At 44.7% G+C, this 19,021-nt stretch overlaps 1 protein-coding gene across 1 annotated transcript in view; it reads left to right on the forward strand.

Annotated features, from left to right (window-relative positions):
• col4a3 (collagen, type IV, alpha 3) overlaps positions 1–19,021 on the forward strand; it is an 83,289-nt gene that overhangs the window by 54,457 nt on the left and 9,811 nt on the right. Inside the window, exons 21-25 of the mRNA XM_078564449.1 lie at positions 748–819; positions 1,329–1,454; positions 2,837–2,935; positions 14,750–14,956; positions 16,457–16,634. Coding sequence (XP_078420575.1) covers positions 748–819; positions 1,329–1,454; positions 2,837–2,935; positions 14,750–14,956; positions 16,457–16,634 — 682 coding nt within the window. The remainder of the gene's footprint in view (positions 1–747; positions 820–1,328; positions 1,455–2,836; positions 2,936–14,749; positions 14,957–16,456; positions 16,635–19,021) is intronic.

A 19,021-nucleotide genomic window follows, 5' to 3' on the forward strand; every position in this document is an offset into this window, starting at 1 on the left:
AAAAGAAAGCATCTCCAATCGTGCAGCACTTCCTCAGTACTGCACTTGTGTGTAGCCTGGATATTTATGCTGAAGTCTCTGGAACGGGACAACCTTCTGACTCAAGAGGCAATGGTAAAATGCAAGTCTCAGCTGGAGAATTCAATAAAAATTACTTTAAAAATCACTATCACGCTCCAGAAATCTCAGTTACCACATTATCAGTTGACACTGGTTTATGCAGCACTTAATTTTCGGTCGTAGATCTACACTAGAGCATAATCTGCATAAACCTAGGAAATGTGCCTTAACTGGGATTTTGCAGGGGGCTGAATAGAAGCTATGTAATTGAGTGATAGAAACTGATGTGTCTGGAAAGTGGCACAAACTATTGAGGAAATTTGTCCTTAAAGATGTTTTGGCCTAAAACCTGCATAAGTCAGTTATGTATGAATTTCCTTGGTAAAAACCAGCATATGCTTATACACCAAAATTGAATCAAAACTTTCTAGGAAATTCCAAGGAATTGAAAGTTTCCATTTGCATTGAAATTACATTAGAGGCAGTAAAAATATAGCTGGGTTCAATATCATCTGCCTGGTGTGCAGGGACTCGAAATTCTACAAACAGCGCCAAATTTCAGGAGTGTTTTCATGTCAAAATAAATGGATTGGTATTCTTCAGATTCTGATGGGCTGGTTGAACTGAAGCTTGTTTGTGTTTTGCATATTCTATTTAATTCTAATTTTAATAATCTTTCTATTGTAGGTTTACAAGGTGACAAAGGAATCCGAGGCCAGGCTGGAGATGGAGGATCACCAGGATTGCCTGGGCAACCAGGTAACTTTGCTCCTGTTAGTGTGTAATGAGTGTAATGGGAAAGGGACTATTAAAGTCATTGGGCCATGACCTAACACTTCTTGCAAGGTATTTACTTTTGAATAGAAAGGTGAGCGTGGTAATATCCCATGCTGTGTCATAAGTGGTTTTTAATTTTTGAAATTCATTTTAGTGTCCTTGAAGCACATTGTAAAACCTCATGGTAAGGCTGTTGCAATGGGGCTACAGTTTCCATTGAACACAGCTTTGCAAAGTTAGGAATCAAAGCTAGAAGATTGTCATTCTGGTATTCTCCACTTCATTGGCAATGAGAAGAACGGCGATTGGTAATTTCTGCGTAAATACTATCTAGGGAGATTGGGGCCTATGGGTTTATTGCAACCTTGTTAGTGGTTCATTAATTATGATGAAAAAATGAACATCTGTTTCAAAGGATTTATTTACAAATTTAAGTGTGTCTTTTTGGCATTGTTCTTATTTTGCTTGTAAGTGCTTACTTTTGCTCTTAGGTCCAAGAGGGCCGCCAGTTCTGGAACAGATAACGTACATAAAGGGCGAGACTGGATTCCCAGGTACACCAGGACCTGAAGGCCAATGCGGAAATCCTGGATCTCCTGGACCACCTGGATGTATTGGTACGTTCAAAACTCCAGAGGAGCCTGAGATTTGAGTCTTACTCACAGGCAAATTCTCACAAGCACCGCAGTCTCCCAAGCAGGAAGAGTTGAACACACTTAACCATTTTAGAAGTATAAAATGTGGGCAAAATCAACTAATTTTATGGGGTTTTCATATCCAAAGTGAGCCCGAAATGGGTCTGATGCCATATGGGGTCTCACAATATTTAGGCGTCACTGGCAGCTGCTTGAAATAAGCATTAGTCTCCTTGCATATGCTAGTGAAGAGTTAAATGCATGTCTCAGGACTCTCCTCAGAAATTTGTTCACACCAGTAAGAGCATATTCCAGCCATACTGCTACATAACCAGTGGTCCTTCAGTCCTAACTTACTTGAATGTAGAGCCAGGAGGAACAGGAATGCTCCTTACTTTCTAACAATACTGAGGATGAATTTTATTTTGTAACCTCTGGCCTTTCTTGCTAAATCGAGCAGAATAGGTGAAGCAGGTCGACACATTGCTACACAACTATGATGCCAGTGCTGACCTCGAATGGCATGATTACAGAAGTAACTATGTTAAGAGAGATGTCTTTGCCATTACTGAGAAGCAAGAAATGGAACTGTCACATTACAGATCTAATGTAAAATGAGACAAAGTGGTTGACTTTTAACCCAACCTACCTGGCCGAAAACTGGCAACAGTGCATCGTCTACCCATTTTACAAACCGCCTGAATTCCTTTGAGGTCAACTGTGCACAACCTCAGCATGCCATTTCACCTTGAGCTGAGCTTCAAAGCCAATATATTCCCTGTCCCAAAAGAGGCCTATTTTCACCACTATTACATGGCCCACCTCTACCCCTGCACAGTTCATCCACAGGCAAACTATCATTCACCCTCCAAAAACTTCAGCCCATCCAAAAGTCTGCTGCTCATATCTTAACCCGTGTCAAATTCCATTCATCCATTCCCCCTATGCTTGTTGACCTATATTGGCTCAAATCCCTTCATGACTGCCCTTCCCTATCTCTGTATTCCTCAAGTAGCCCTACAATCTTTCAGGAACTCTGTGTTCCTCTGCTGGCTGCTTACACATTCCCCATTTCCTTCATCCTGCCATTAGTGTCTGTATTCACAGCTGTCTAGGCCCTAAGCTCTGAAATGTCCTCCCTAAAACTCTTCACCTCTCTGTCCACCTTTAAGAACCTCTTTACAACCTACTCCTTAACCAAACTTTTAGTCACTCATCCAAATATCTCCTTTGGATCTGTGCTAATTTTGTCTAATTATGCTTTGTTGAAACGTTATGGAATGTTTTCCTACATTAAGAGCACCATGTAAATACAAGTTGTTATTGTATCATGATACTGTTACTTTTTTTTCTTTTACACACAGGAAGCCGAGGTCCACCCGGTCCAGTTGGTCGTAATGGGCCTCCTGGAGGGGGAGCACATCCAGGATCTAAGGGGTCCCCAGGCTTTCCTGGACAACAAGGTAAATGAGACAACAGTTTCAAATAACAATGTTTAATTCTTACTAATTTTTATTGTTAATTGGGGAGGGAGGACAGTGAAAAGAGGCATGAATCATCTCATATTTATAATATTACCTGCAGTTGAGACAATGATATATTTAAAACAAATTACAACATCACATATTCGTAAACAAGCACCATGGATTTGCCAAGTACTCTACAATCAAAACAATGGCACTTTATTTTAATTGGGAGAGCAACAGTGGGCAGTCTGGAGCTTGACCCTACTGGCAGGAAGATAGGAGAGAGAGTCGTTGGTGGAATTTTTTTGTTTTTCAGACTAACTATGGTGGCAGGCGGGATAGTCGGCGTGTTTCTCACTGGTCGGTGGGGCGATTCTCATGCCGGCTTTTCTGCTTGAAAGCTCATTAATTATGCATGGGTCAGCTGCTCGCTGAATCACGTGGTGGAGCGGGCGCTGATTCGACCGCCCAGCATTATTACCTCATGGGGTCAAAGTTCCCAAGCATCACCCAAATACACATTCACTCTCTGCACGCTCGCTCACCAAGATGTCCACCAGGAGAAGCAAGCCCTGTGCGCCACTTTTCAGCCACAGCTCCCTGTTGACTCTCCTCCAGGCCATCCGCAAATGCCAAGATGTCCTCTTCCCAAGGGATGGCAGCAGGAGGGCAACCAACCTGACCTCTCCAGCGTGGGAGGAGATTCCAAAGGAGGTCTGTGCCTGTGGCACACAAAAAAGAAATGCCCTGCAGTGCAGAAAGAGGATGAATGACCTCATCTGCTCAGCCAGGCTAAGTCTACCTTCTACTCACTCTCAGAAGGGCATCAGGCACTCTAAGGGTTACAATCCATAGGGATCTCATACACTATTAGCAGAAGTGCGACTTTGAACAAGAGTGCTGAGAGTTGGGTGAGTGAGGAAATCTTAACCTCTTCCTAAAATTCGAACTTTGTTTATATTGAACGTTTAATATCTAACTGAAATGTACTGTTTAAATTCTAAATTGCATCCAGGCTTAAACAGGGATGTACAAGCTCTCTATTGGAGAGCAGTTGAAGTTAGTTAACTTAAGAAACTGGCTTAAACTTGTTTTTCTGTACCTGGGACTGAGCAAGTGCGACGAAACGCGACACTTACCTCACTTTTAAATTGGCAGTCGGAGGTCGGAGCTTAGGGAAATGACCACACCTGTGCAGTTCTTTTTTTTTACATATTTTGGGCCTTCAGTGCATGTGCCGGCCGGGAAATGGTCGCACATGCGCAGTTAGTGTTTTTCTGTTCTTCAGGCCAGGAACCGGCCCTGCACAGAAGAAAAGGAAGCAAAGGAGTGATGCGGCAAAAACCGCAGGTCAGGTGACCTGAACCGGAGGACCATTAAAAGGAAGATGTCCCAGGGAGCAGGACACAGGGAGCGGGGACAGGGAGAAGGTCCTAAATCAAGAAGAAGGTCCCAAACCAAGGAGCGGGAAAGAAAGAGATCCCAGAAGGAAGTCCCAGGCAGGGATAAAGACGGGGATCAGAAAGACATCCCAGAAAACAGTCCCAGTCAGTCAGGGACAAGAACAGAAATCAGAAATAGATCTTGTTAAGTAAAGTTGAGAGAAAGGAGCAGAGAAATAGGCTCTGAGTTAAAGAGGGAGCTGCGAGGAGCAGCCTTGAAATGAAGCGGCCTTGAGAGAAGCCTGGAAGATCCGGGGAGGCAGCCCTAGGTTGGGGACTCCTTACTGCGGGTTTTTAGAGCAGTGATGTTCTGCTTGGCATGGCCGAAGATCTGAAATTGTGCTTGGAGGGTGAGGTTTTGAGTGCACTCCAAGATCCAGGGGAAAGGAATCTCGGAAGGTGAAATTGAAACCCAGGAGGTGGATCCTGGTTGAAGCCGTCCGAGTGGGAGTGATGTTTGCAGAGAATTCCAAGGTGAGTTCTTCGGATGTGGAGATTGAAATCCCTTGTGGAAAAGAGTTTCAGTGAGACTAATTGTCTCACGGTGTGATAAGCGTCTGGGCGGGTTGTTGAGAAATTCGTGGCATCTGCTTTGGTCGCATCTGTCATTTATTTTGGAGTGTGGTGTGTCTGACCATAGTTCACCTATTAATTCACACGTACTACATACTTGCCCTGAGTATTAGAGTATAAGATAGATATGGTAAATTGTTTTATCTTTCCTAATTTGCATGTACCTGTAAAGATATAGCTGGGGTGAAGGAATAATGAATATTTGAATCATATTCTTGTGTTTGCATTGAGATCTTTCCAACCTTTTTGTCTGGTGTAATATAGTTCTTGTTTAATAAATGTTTTATTCTTTGTGTTAAAAATTCATCAGAAGACTGCTGTGAATTTGTTCAGTAACTTTCCTCCATGGTTTCAAAAAAAAGGTTGAGATCTATCAAGTCAGGTTTCAATCTGGGATCTGACTTGAGCAGTCTATACTCTTTCCTTGTCCTGCCATATTAGTACCTTTTATTAACATCAGCTGGGATCCTAATACTAGTTTCAGAGTATATAAATACAGGCTTCTCAGTGTGACTTAGCACAGGAGTGCAAATTTGAACAAGAGGGCTGAGAGTTGGTTGAGTGAGGGACTTAGCGGAAGAGGGGAAGGAGGTGCTCCTTTGCATTTTCTAAATTTTTCACCCTCTAAGAATTGGTTCTTACTCAACTACAGGGGAAGAAGCTAGCTACTTGGTGAGTATTTAGTGAGTATCTGGTAAGTGGTTAAAGTCTATTCTATTGCTAAGGTTTAAAATAGCGTGGTAAGGTAAATAAAATATTGAAAACGGCAAATAATCAATTGAATAAAATAATTAGGTATTTAATTAAGACTCATTAAGGATGGCAGGACAAGTGTTGTGTCAAGGCTGCAGCATGTGGGAGCTCCTGGATGCCATTGTGATCCAGGGCAAACACACCTGTAGTAAGTGTTTGCAGCTCGAGGAGCTTCAGCTCAGAGTCATTGAGCTGGAGGCTGAGGTGATCCATCACAGAGCAGGAAAGTTACCTGGACACTTTGTACCAGGAGACGGTCACACCCTTTAGGATAGGGGCTTTTGATTTGGTCAGTGGTCAGAGACAGGAGGGTGTGACTGCGAGTGAGGCAGGAAAGCGGACCCAGAGGGCAGGAGTGCAGGAGCCTCAGCCTTTGCCATTGTCCAACGGATTTGAGGTTATTTCAGATTATTTGGATGAGAGTGGGGGCTGCAGGATGGATGAGCTGACTGACCATGGTACCTCAGTACTGGAAGACATTCAAGTGGGGGGAGCAAAAAAGGAATGTAGTGGTTGTAGGGGACAGTGTAGAGAGTGGGATTAACATTGTTCTCTGCAGCAAAGAGCCAGAGTCCACAAGGCTGTGCTGCCTGCCTGGTACCAAGGGCAGAATTTTACGCCTCGCAGGTAGGCACGTGCCCGAACTGATTGGGCGTGAAATCGCACAAGATGACGTCGGGCAAGCGCCCCAACATCATCCCGCATGCGTTCAAGCTTCAGGTCGACAGGCGGGTGTCGGAGCCGTGCCCGCCATCAATTAAAGGGCCACTTAAGGCCATTAAAAAGGCAATTGATCCCGATTTTACATTGCCCGTGTGATTTCGCGCTCGTTGCACGGGCAAAACAGGCAGGTAGGCAGCCCATTTTTTGCAAAAGCTCAGCCAAGGGTGGGATAAAAAGGGTCAGCAGCATTGCCATTGTGAGTAGTGAGGAGTTTAGGAGATAGCTTGCTGCTGGTTGCATACTCAGGCCATTAAGACAAAAGCAAAATTTATCTATTTTGACACTCAAAATAAATGAATGTTACCATATCTGGTGTTAATGCCCACACTGGTAAACATAAACAAAACATTACAGAACAGAAGATCAACTGTGAACAGCCCCTCTTGTGCCCATGGTGCCTTAACTTACGTTTACAAGCGCTGTGTCTTGGTGCCCCCACCCTCCCCCCCACCTCCCGCTGGCAGCGAATTGGAGACAGCCTGCTGCTGACTCTGGTGTCTTGTTGGCCTTGATGACCTTGGCAGTCGTCCTCTGGCCAGTGGAACCTGTGCTGGCCCCGCCTGGAAGGGAGTGGCCAGCAGCACGGCTGGCATCTCCCCAGTCATTGCAGCCGCATCAAATGCCACGGTCAGTGGCGGAGGAACTGCTGCCATCATCCAGAGCGCCCTTAGAGGAGCCCACAGAGACGACAAGCAGGTCTTGTGCCAATGTGAGGTTGCTCTGGACCTCCCTGCCCTCCATTGATGGACAGGCACCCAGCTGGGATACTGGGTGCCTCATCCATGTCCCACATTGGCACTGACCACCTGAGGTCATTGTGTGTGAGGGCTTGCTGCTCCGAGCGCAACCTCAGGGACCCCTGATTCTGTTCCTGGAGCTGCCTCTCCATGAGAGTCGCCACTCTCTCAATGGAGGAGGCAGTGCGCTCGGACGGCCATGAGGGTCAACATTGTGCTCATGCTCTGCAAAGACTCCTCCATAACAGAGACCAAGAGACTGGGTGAGGGGGGGGGGGGGGGGGGGGGGTGCGGTGGGGGCACCAAGACACGGCGCTTGTAAACATAAATTAAGGCACAATGAGCACAAGGATCTCCTCCCGCACATCTCACTGGACATCCAGCATCTAATGCCTAATGGATGACTCCAGAGGCTCATCATCTGCCTTCGACTCAGCATAGTCCTGGTCTCCAGCAGTCCTCCGACTACCAGAGCCCTGGGCACTCTCTGCCTCCTCCTGCTCCTCAAGCAAGTGTGAAGTGCCCTCACCGCTGTGCACCGACATTTAAGCCGCTGATCTACTGCCCATCGAGGTTCTGGTATCTGTGTTGGTGCCTGGTTCGGAGAGCAGGTGTGATGCAGATTCAGCTGAAGCCCAGCGGTCCACTGGCGTCAAGGGTGGCTCTTCGGAGTCCTGCATATGAGTGCCTGCTGGCAAATCTAAGGGAGAACAATGACATGTCATTTGTTTAAGTCACCACAGTGTCATTGTGCATGCCCGGTAACCTGGTGAGACAAATGGAGATCTGCATCATGGTGCCATCGTCTTTCAATGATCAATGGGGACTCCAGGTTTGAGGCTCCCATTAATAATGAGACTACACAAGAATGTTCGCACAATCCGAAACTCTCACCTCTGTGCACTGCACTCTTACCTTCATCAGAGATCCCTGCCTCTCCATGACTGGCTGAATGAGGTGGGTGGTGGCTCTCCAGCTCCAAAGCATCCAGTTAAAATCTCAAAAATATTAGGAAGTTCGAGGGGCATCCGCCGGTCCTTGACCTCTCTATGTTGTTATGGCTCCTCTTCTCCCGAAAGGACAGAGGAGCATTGATTAGTCCACTTTCTACCTGCAGCGCCATTACAGCCTGGCCAACCCCACCTGAGGAACACCTTGCAGGGCATATCCAAGTCGTGGCCCTCGAGCCACAAAGTACTCAGTCCAGGCAGCCAGGGCTCACCCCCTTGGCCAGCTCCAGCGTCATTGATAGTGGCACTCTATATGTAACAGCGCCCAAGCCTCACAGGGATGGCCAGCCCTTAACACTTCTCCACACTGATCCATACCAACATGGTACTCATCCTTGCCGAGCACAGCAAGTTGTTGAACCTTTTGTGGAACTGCACCCATGTGCACCTCACAACATTGTGGCTGCTGACCCCGGCTGCCACCTCCTCCCAAGCTTTTTTGGCCTGATGTGCTAGCCTCCTCCTGCCATCCCCGGGAATGAGGGTGTCCTGCCTGACACCCACCTCCTCCACAAGGACTGCAAGGCACTCCTCCGAAAAACGGGGGGCTGAGTGCCCACCTGATCTGCTCTCCGGCCTGACGTCTCCAGCTGCTGTTGAGGCCATTGCTCCAGTCTCCAGACCACTGAATGATTCTCCCTTGGCAGCCTTTAGGGTGCTGATTTTAAACCTCCTGGCGGGTTTGACCGGTGCAGACACAATGGGCAGAATGGCCTCCTTCTGTGCTGTAAATGTCTAAGGCACAATTGGACCCAGCGTCGGACAGGCCCCCGCCCCTTCCCTACCACTGGGAAGACACGTTTCACGCTGGGCAAGCCTTAATTGTGGGCCAATAGTGGTCGGGGGCCTGTTTCCAAACTGCTGCTGGGCAATGGCGCGCACCCACCAAGGGAAAAATTCAGGCTCAGGGTTCGGGACATCTGCTCTAGGCCGGCGAGGAATTTGGAGTGGGCAGGGGGAGAATCCAGTCTTTGTGGTCCATCTAGGTAGCAATGGCTGTTACATTGGAACGGTCTACACCTTAACTGTGTTAGGACCAGTGTTCTAGTGAGCCGCATAACTAGGGATGTAGAGAGGATTTTAAACTAAATAGTGAGGGCAAGGGATTAAATCTAGGATGATGTGGCAAATCAAAGAGTACAGAGAAGGCAAGAGAGAAAGGTACTAATATGACTGGACAAGGAAAGAAGTGCTGCATAATCAGTATGAGGAGCTAGGCACTAAATCAAGAAGCAGAACCTCAAAGGTAATAATCTCTGGATTATTATATGAGCCACCTGCAAATTGGCATGGGCAAATAAAATTAGAGAAATGAATGTATGTCGCAAAGACTGGTGTGGTAAAACTGGGTTCTGGTTTGTGGGTCACTGACACCAGTACTGGGAAAAGTGGCGGCTGTACCATTGGGACAGGCTACACCTGAGCTGTGCTGGGACCAGTGTTCCAGCAAGCCGCATAACTAGCGATGTAATGAGGAATTTAAACTAAATAGTGCGGGCAAGAGATCAAATCTGGGAAGATGTGGTAAATCAAAGAGTACAGAGAAGGCAAGAGAGAAAGGTACTAATATGGGAAATGATAAACACACCATGACAGGAAGGGATAGAGGGTACAAATCTAAGAGTAAATCAGCAGATAATGTTAGAGGTTACAAAAATAATAAGAGGACAAAACTAAAGACTCTGTATCTGAATGCATGTAGCATTCGAAACAGAACAGATGAACTGAGAGCACAAATAGAAATAAATAAATAAAGGAGCCATCACAGAGGCATGGATACAGGATGACATAGATTGGGACCTGAATATTGAAGGATACGAAACATTTAGGAAGGACAGGAAGCTAGGAAAAGGTGGAGGGGTGGCTTCTTTTAATTAATGATGGTATTAGCACATTAGAGAGGAATGACCTAAGTTCAGGAAACCAGGATGTAGAAGCGGTTTAGGTAGAGATGAGAAATGATAAAGGCAAGAAGTCACTTGTGGGAGTGGTGTACAGGCCCCCTAACAGTAGCCATTTGGTAGGATGGGGTGTAAAGGAAGAAATAATGGGAGCTTGTCAGAAAGGCACAGCAATAATCATGGGGGTTTTTAATCTACATATAGACTGGAAAAATCAGATGGGCAAAGGTAGCCTAGATGAGGAGTTCATGGAATGCTTTTGGGATAGTTTCTTAGAACAGCACATTCTGGAGACAACCAGAGATCAGGCTATATTAGATCTGGTACTGGTGCAATGGGATAGGATTAATTAATTAATGACCTCATAGTGAAGGCACCCCGTGTAGCAGCGATCATAATATGATTGAATTTTACATTCAGTTTGAGGGAGAGAAGAGTGGGTCCCAGACTAGTATTTTAAACTTAAATAAGGCCAATTATAAGGGCATCAAAGCAGAGCTAACTAAAGTGAACTGGCAAATGAGGTTAGAGGATAGGTCAATAGAGATGCAATAGCAGACATTTAAAGGGATATTTCAGAATACACAAAATAGATACATTCCAACGAGAGCCATGGTTAACTAAAAAAGTTAAAGATAGTATCAAAACTTAAAGAAAAAGCAATAATTGTACAAGGATGGGTGGCAGGTCAGAAGATTGGACAGAATATAAAAACAGCAAAGAACGGCAAAGATTAATAAGAGGCAAAAACTAGGGTATGAGAGAAAGCTAGCTAAAAATATAAAAACAGATAGTAAGAGTTTCTATAGATATTTTAAAAAGAAGAGTTAACTAAGTGAGCATTGGTGTTGTAGAAAGCGAGTCTGGGAATTAATAATGGCAAATAAGGAGATGACAGATGAGTTGAACAGATATTTTGCATTGGTCTTCACTATAGAGAATACATGTAACATTCCGGAAATAGCTGTAAATCAGGAAATGGAAGGAAGGGAGGAACTCAAGAAAATTATAATCACCAGAGAAGTGATACTGAGCAAGTTGTTGGATCTGCGGGCTGACAAGTCCCCAGGTCCTCAGGGACTTCATCCTGGGGTCTCAAAAGAAGTGGCTAGTGAGATAGTTGAGGCGTTAGTTTTAATTTTCCAAAATTCCCTAGATTCGGGGAATGTTCCATTAGATTGGAAAATAGTAAATGTAACTCCTTTATTCAATAAGGGAGGGAGATAGAAGGCAGGAAACTACAGGCTAGTTAGCTTAACATTCATCATAGGGAAAATGTTAGAAGCTGTTATTAAAGACGTTATAGGAGGGAACTTGGATAAATTCAAGGTAATCAGGCAGAGTCAACATGGTTTTGTGAGACGAAAATCATGTTTAACCAACTTATTGGAGTTCTTTGAAGAAGTAACATGTGTTGTAGATAAAAGGGAACCAGTGCATGAACTGTTATTAGATTTCCAGAAGGCATGTGATAAAGTGCCACATCAAAGGTTATTGCAGAAATTAAAAGCTCATGGTGCAGGGGGTAACATATTTGCAAGGATAGAAGGTTGGCTAGCTAACAGGAAACAGAGAGTAGGCATAAATGAGTCTTTTTCTGGTTGGCAAGATGTAATAAGTAGTGTGCCACAGGAATCAGTGCAGAATCAATTTATATAAATGATTTGGTTGAAGAGACCGAAGGTAAGGTATGGTTGCTAAATTTGCTGATGATACAAAGATAGGTAGGAAGGTAAATTGTGAAGAGGGCATAAGGAGGCTACAAAGGAATATAGATAGGTTAAGTGAGTGGGCAAAGATCTATCAAATTGGGTGTAATGTGAGAAAATGTGAAATTGTCCATTCTGGCAGGAAGAATAAAAAAGAAGCATATTATCTAAATGGTGAGAGATTGCAGAGCGCTGAAATGCAGAGGGGTCAGGGTGGTCCTAGTGCATGAATCACAAAAGGGTAGGTATGGCAATTAATTAGAAAAGATAATAGAATGTTATCATTTATTGTGAGGGGACTTGAATACAAAAGTAGAGAGGTTATGCTTCGGTTATACAGGGCATTGGTGAGACCACATCTGGGGTATTCTGTACAGTATTGGTTTCTTATTTAAGAAAGGATGTAAATGTGTTGGAAGCAGTTCAGAGAAGGTTTACTAGACTAATACCTAGAATGTCTTATGAGGAAAGGTAGGACAGTCTAGGCTTCTATCCGCTGGAGTTTAGAAGAGTAAGAGGCGACTTAATTGAAACATATAAGATCCTGAGGAGCCTTGACAAGGTGGATGTGGAAAGGATGTTTCCTCATGTGGGAGAATCTAGAATTACGAGTCACTATTTAAAAATAAGGGGTCGTCTATTTAAGACAGAGCTGAGTAGAATTTGTTTCTCTCAGAGGGCCCTGAGTCTTTGGAACTCTCTTCCTCAAAAGGCGGTGGAAGCAGAGTCTTTGAATGTTTTTAAGGTAGAGCTAGATAGATTCTTGATAAGTATGGGGTGAAAGGTTATCGGGGTTAGGTGGGAATGTGGAGTTGAGGTTACAATCAGACCAACGATGATCTTATTGAATGGGGGAGCAGGTTCAAGGAGCCAAGTGGCCTACTCCTACTCCTAATTCGTATGTTCGTATGTAGAAGGGACATCTGCACTGAATGTCTCACGCACTCTTTAACATCCTCACCATCTCAAGTATCATCTCAAGTAACAACATCATCTGCCCTTACTGGGGAGGCACAGCACACACTGCAGCCATGCATGCTTCCCAACTTCTCTCCCATTTGTCCTCATCACATTTTATTCCATCTGTCTTCATGCAAGCAAAGCTGTCCCACAGCAAGACAGAGCCATCCCAGGCTGGTGGGGGAACCCCCTATATCCAGGTGCTGACTCCCTATGAGGAGGAAGCAGCCAAGTTGGCAGGGGAAGACAGGGATTGTTCCTGTGGCGAAGGCAACCCAGTATGTATGAACCCTCCATTAGTCGGACACATCATGACCTTCACAGTGAATTAAATGTAATGTTGGATTCTGCCTACTCAGGAACTAATTCTATCTTCTCTCTCTTCCAGTACCAGCAGGAGTTGGCTGAGAAACACCTCCAGCCAGCCCCTCAGTCCCCAGCCCACCTTGGAAGATGACACCCAGGACCCACTAGATTTAGAGCTGTCACTGCATTCACCTCCACCCTCCACACACCTCAGTGTGTCTTAGATCTAGATTGGGCTTGGGTTCACTATCTGGAGAACCTCTCATGGACACGTCTCTCCAGCAGTCGGAGGTAGTGACAGCCCAGGTCCCTGGCACTCGGAGAACTGCTGGAGAACAGGGCCCTGCTGAGTCCAAGTCAGATGATAAGCCTTTGTAGTTGGCCATTGCACGCATGCTGGAGATGCAAAGACAAGCAGGGGAACATGAGGCAGAGTTGTCAAGGCTAGTTGTCAAATCACCAGACTAGAACAAAGGATGGAGGAGTCCGTCCGCGTTTTCTCTGATGTCACGGCTCCAGCATGTGAATGCCTCGAGGTTGCCATGGGAAGGGTGATGGCCACCTTAGAGGCCACAGTCCAGCATTCTGTCAAATTTGTGCTCGGACCTGCACTCCATCTTTCTAGGCGGGATCTAGGCAAGAGGGGAATGGGGCACCTTGACCTCCCTCCGGATGCCCCTTCTCCTCAAGGAGTCAGGAAGGGGTCCTCAGGCACTCAAAGGGAGGAGGGGCATCAGCCGGACACCCCGGGGCCATCCACCCAGGATACTCCAAAGGTGTCTAGCCTTTCCCAATCTCCTCTTCCCGTGAACACATCAGCTCCAACTGCTAAGGCCAAGGAAGGTGCATTTGCCCCACAGCAGGAGACCCAAAGCAGGCCGGGGCCTTTCAGCCCCAGGCCTGCAGAAGACACCCGCTGAAGTCATCTCATGCAACAGGGCTTGGCAGTCAGCAGACTGCCTCCACCTCTGCTGCAGATGTATCCAGGCGTAGCGGTAGAGTGCATAAAGTTAAGAAATTATGAAACTGGTGGCACAGGTGCTCATTCACTGTATATATAATGCACCTTTGTAAATAAAATTTCACTTTATGGGGTATGACCCAACATCTCAAGATATAAATGCCTCTTGCATTTATGTGTCATCTTATTTCCAGGGTAACCTAAGCTCCCACTCCTCAATTGTCTGCCTTTGTGTCCTTCAGATTCATGTTATGATTAGCAAAGTCACGTTAGTCACTCATCCCTTGTGTCATCTAAGAGAGATGTGTCAAGCCAGAGCCTGAAAGTGTATGTAGATAGAGAAATGCTCATTTAAGCTTTGCAGCACATGATTGAATTATGTGCACTCCTGTGTCTTAGAGGGTGACATCTAATGTTGTGGCATCAGCACTGAGCTGTGTTCCTTGTGAGTGTGAAAGCACTTGACCTGGACACCTTATGATCACTGCAACCAAGTCCAATTCTCAATGGCCGCTGAAAGTGTTGCATGCTGGCAGCAAAGACTGCACAATGTGCAGTTGACTCAGGTTGCGCGCGATGTGCTGCTTTTCACATTGCACAGGCGCCACATTTAGCATTGGGTGCTGACCTTAGGCTATCCTAAGGAGCAAGTAAAAGCATAGTCCAAAAATGAGGCAATAACGTCACTATAATTCTTGTTGCAAATTGAACAAATGTTATTTCTGTTTAAAATTAGGACCAAAGGGCTATCCAGGTCCCCAAGGAAATCAAGGAGGCCAGGGAACCTCAGGAACATCAGGAACAGACATCCAAGGTTTTATCTTTGCACGACATAGTCAAACCATAGAGATACCTTTGTGCCCAGGCAACACTAAACATCTATACGTTGGTTACTCTCTCCTCTATGTGCAAGGAAACAAACGTGCATATGGACAAGATTTAGGTATGTTAATCAGTCCTGAACAAATTTATGTTTAATTTTTAAATGTGTTTAAAAGATGATTGTGGCAGATCAGTTTTAATGGAATCCAGGGCCCCAAGGAAATTAATACCTGATGTCACATCCAAGTAAAAGCATGAGAAAGAAACAAAATATTTGTGTTGCTGTGAAATGTTTTTATTTGCATATAATGCTGATGTTTATTTTTCCTGTATAATCAGGGGAGAGACAAATCCCTCAATTCTGGGATCCAGGCTGGGATTTTGTCAACAGTGTGCCATTCCTGATGTTGTAACCGGAACTGTGCGCCCCTTGTGCACTGTCTCTCTTTTTCCCATTTTCAACGCAATTACAATTAAAATTCTGTGCTGGCTTAAAATTAAGTGCTGGCTTAGTTAGAGAGCTAAATGTACTGGCATGCCTCATGTTTGGCATGCATTGATGGTTACAGGGGGTGTTAGGGACATTTCCTTTATTGCGGAAGAAACAAAGTGCTTGTTTTTTTGTTCACTCTTTACTGAATGGCCATGTTAGTGTCCAGCGTTGTACTCATCATTGTGTGGGACATGGCTGAACTTGCAGGCTCAGCTGGCCCTCCCTTCCATGCATTTTAAAGGAGATTGTCCAAGATCACTTAGCGGGGATAACTGAAATATCGTAGGTGAACTCAAAGCCTTGTAAGGACTCTGCCAGCCAACACCCTGAGATGAGCTCACATTTGGACAGTACTGACATTGCCCTTTAGGCCCCTCATTTTCTTACCTTTTACCTCTTTACCATTTTCTTACCACCCCTGACCCCACCCTCTGTCCTTCCCCCAGATCCCTCTTCCACTCTTCCATCTCCACGACTCCACTCCACAACTCCCCTCACCACTGATTCACCCTTGCCGATCCGAAGCCTCCGTGCAACTGTCATTCTTCTGCTCCCCTCCATTGTGCCAGGGGTTCAACAAGGAAAACTGTTGCTCTTACACATGACTGCACAAAGCCCATTGCTGCACGCCATCTTTAAATGATCGTGAATCAAGTGCCACAAGATTCTTGTGTGCCACTGACTTTATCCTGAAGGTAGGACATGATTTTAAAAAAGCTTTACGCTAATGAGTATTCATGGCATGCAGAAGTATTACACGTACAAACCTGCCTCAGGCCAGTATAATGGCTTGACACACTGCAAACACACCGCTGACTTTATCATTGCAACCTACCATCGGGAAATTTTCCATCCCGCCTAGTTAAGTCACCCCGCTTCCCACTCTTGTGGGTTCAGTAAAATCCCCCCAAGCCATGGACTTTGGAATTCAATGTAACATTTGACAGTAGTGCCACAAGCCAATTCAGCTTAGAGAAAGCTCACCGTCCCACTTGGCATTTGGGAGCAGTGCTTAACTAGTATGGTGCACAGTACAACATGTTGTATGAATCCAATCCAACTGAACTACAGATATTTCAGTTTCATGTTTCTTTGCATAATCTACTTCTTATTTAATGTGGCTTTCAGGAACTGCTGGAAGTTGCTTGCCAAGATTCAGTGTTATGCCGTTTTTGTTCTGCGATGTTAATGATGTCTGTAGCTATGCATCAAGAAATGACTATTCTTATTGGCTGTCGACTTCAAGACAAATGCCTATGGATATGGCTCCAATCAGTGGACAAGAACTGATGCCATTTATAAGCAGGTAGTGCCTTCAATAAACAGTTAGGGTACACCTCTCCAAAAATTGAAAGATTGAAGTACAGCTCGGGCTTAGCAAGTTACCCAGCGAATAGTTGATGACTATGGATTAGGAAAGTCCCACATTCAATCACTGCATGCTCTGAGTTAGCTGGTCGAGGCATCAATGTGACTAGTGATGTCCTGCAAGGATCTATGTTGAGGCCTCAACTATTTACCATATGTATTAACAACTTAGATGATGGAATAGAAAGCCACATATCCAAATTTGCCAATGGTACAATGATAGGTGGCACTGTAGAAACATAAAATGAGATATTGATAGATTAAGTGAATGGGCAAAACTGTGGTAAATAGATTTCAATGTAGGCAAATGTGAGGCCACCCACTTTGGGACCTAAAATGGATAGAACTGTGTAATTTCTAAACAGTTAAAAGCTAGAAGCAGTGGAATTTCAAAGAGACTTGGGGGTCCAAGTACATAGATCACTAAAATGTCATGAACAGGTGCAGAAAATAATTGAAAATTTGAATGGCATGCTAAACTTTATATCTAGAGGAATAGAATACAATGGGATAGAAGTTCTGTTTCAGTTATACGAAGCCCTGGTTAGACCAAACCTGGAGTACTGTGAGCTGTTTAAAAATAATGGGTCTCCCATTTAAGACGAAGATGAGGAGAATGTTTTTCTCTCAGAGTCATTAGTCCATGGAAATCTCTTCCCCAGAGAACAGTGGAGGCACGGTCATTGAATATTTTTAAGGCTGAGTTAGATAGATTCTTCATTGACAAGAGAGTCAAAAGTTATAGAGGGTAGACCGGAAAGTAGAAATGAGTCCACAATCAAATCAGCCATGATCTTATCAAATGGTGGACCAGGCTCAAAGGGGCCAAATGGCCTACTCCTGCTCCTAATTCTTATGCTCATATAAGCAGTTCTGGATGCCACACCTTAGGAAGGACATATTTGCCTTGGAGGAGTGCAGTGTAAGTTTATCAGAAGGCAAGCGGTGACTGGTGGGATACCGCAGGGATCAATCCTTGGGCCCCAGCTATTCACAATTAATGATTTGGATGAGGGAACCAAATGTGATATTTCCAAATTTGCTGATGACATGAAACTTAGTGGGAATGTGAGTGGTGAGGAGGATATTAAGAGGCTTCAACGTGATTTAGACAAGTTGAGTGAGTGGGCAAATACATAGCAGATGCAGTATAACCTGGATAAGTGTGAAGTTATCCACTTCAGTAGGAAAACAGAATTGCAGAGTATTATTTAAATGGTGATAGATTGGGAAATGTTGATGTAAAAAGGGACCTGGGTGTCCTTGTACAACAGTCTCTGAAAGCAAGAATGTAGGTGCAGCAAGCAAATTAAGAAGGCAAATGATATGTTGGCCTTCATTGCAAGAGGACTTGAGTACAGGAGCAAGTATATCTTACTGCAGCTGTATAGGGCCTTGGTGAGACCACACCTGGAGTGTTGTGTGCAGTTTTGCTCTCCTTACCTAAGAAGGAATATATTTGCTATAGAGGGAGTGCAGTGAAAGTTCACCAAACTCATTCCTGGGATGGCAGGATTGTCGTATGAGGAGAGGTTGGGCTGACTAGGCCTGTATTCACTGGAGTTTAGAAGAATGAGAGGGATCTCATTGAAACGTATAAAATTCTGGCAGGGCTGGACAGACTGGATGCAGGGATGATGTTTCCTCTGGCTGGGGGGGGTGGGGGGGTGCCTAGAACAAGGGGTCACAGTCTCAGGATACGGGAAAGGCCATTTAGGACTGAGATGAGGAGAAACTTCTTCACTCAGAGGGTGGTGTACTTGTGGAATTCTCTATCACAGAAGGCTTTGGAGGTCAAGTCACTGGATATAATTAAGAAGGAAATAGATAGATTTCTAGATTCTAAAGGCAAAAAGAGATATGGGGAAAAAGCAGGAGTATGGCATTGAGATAGAGGACCAGTCATGATCATATTGAATGGTGGAACAGGCTGGAAGGGCCGAATGACCTACTCCTGCTCCTATTTTCTATGTTTCTAATGATGCCTGGATTCTAAGAGTTAGACTATGAGGAGAGTTTACACCAACCAGGGTTGTATTCCTTGGAATTTAGAAGATTAAGTTTGATCAAAGTTCTCATGATATTAAGCAAGACAAATAGGATAGATAAAAACAAACTATTTCTGCTGATTGGGTCATCTCAGACCATTTAGGACCATTGCCTAAACATTAGAGCCAGGCCTTTCAGGAGTGAAATTAGGGAACACTTTTATACATAAAGGGTGGTAAAAGTTTGGAACACTCTTCCATAAATGACAATCATTGCTCGAGCAATTGTAAATTTTCAATCTGATATTGATAGATTTTTGTTATTCGAAAGTATTAA

This window comes from Cetorhinus maximus, chromosome 19 (genome assembly GCF_964194155.1).
Source record: "Cetorhinus maximus chromosome 19, sCetMax3.hap1.1, whole genome shotgun sequence".
Lineage (NCBI taxonomy): Eukaryota > Metazoa > Chordata > Chondrichthyes > Lamniformes > Cetorhinidae > Cetorhinus > Cetorhinus maximus.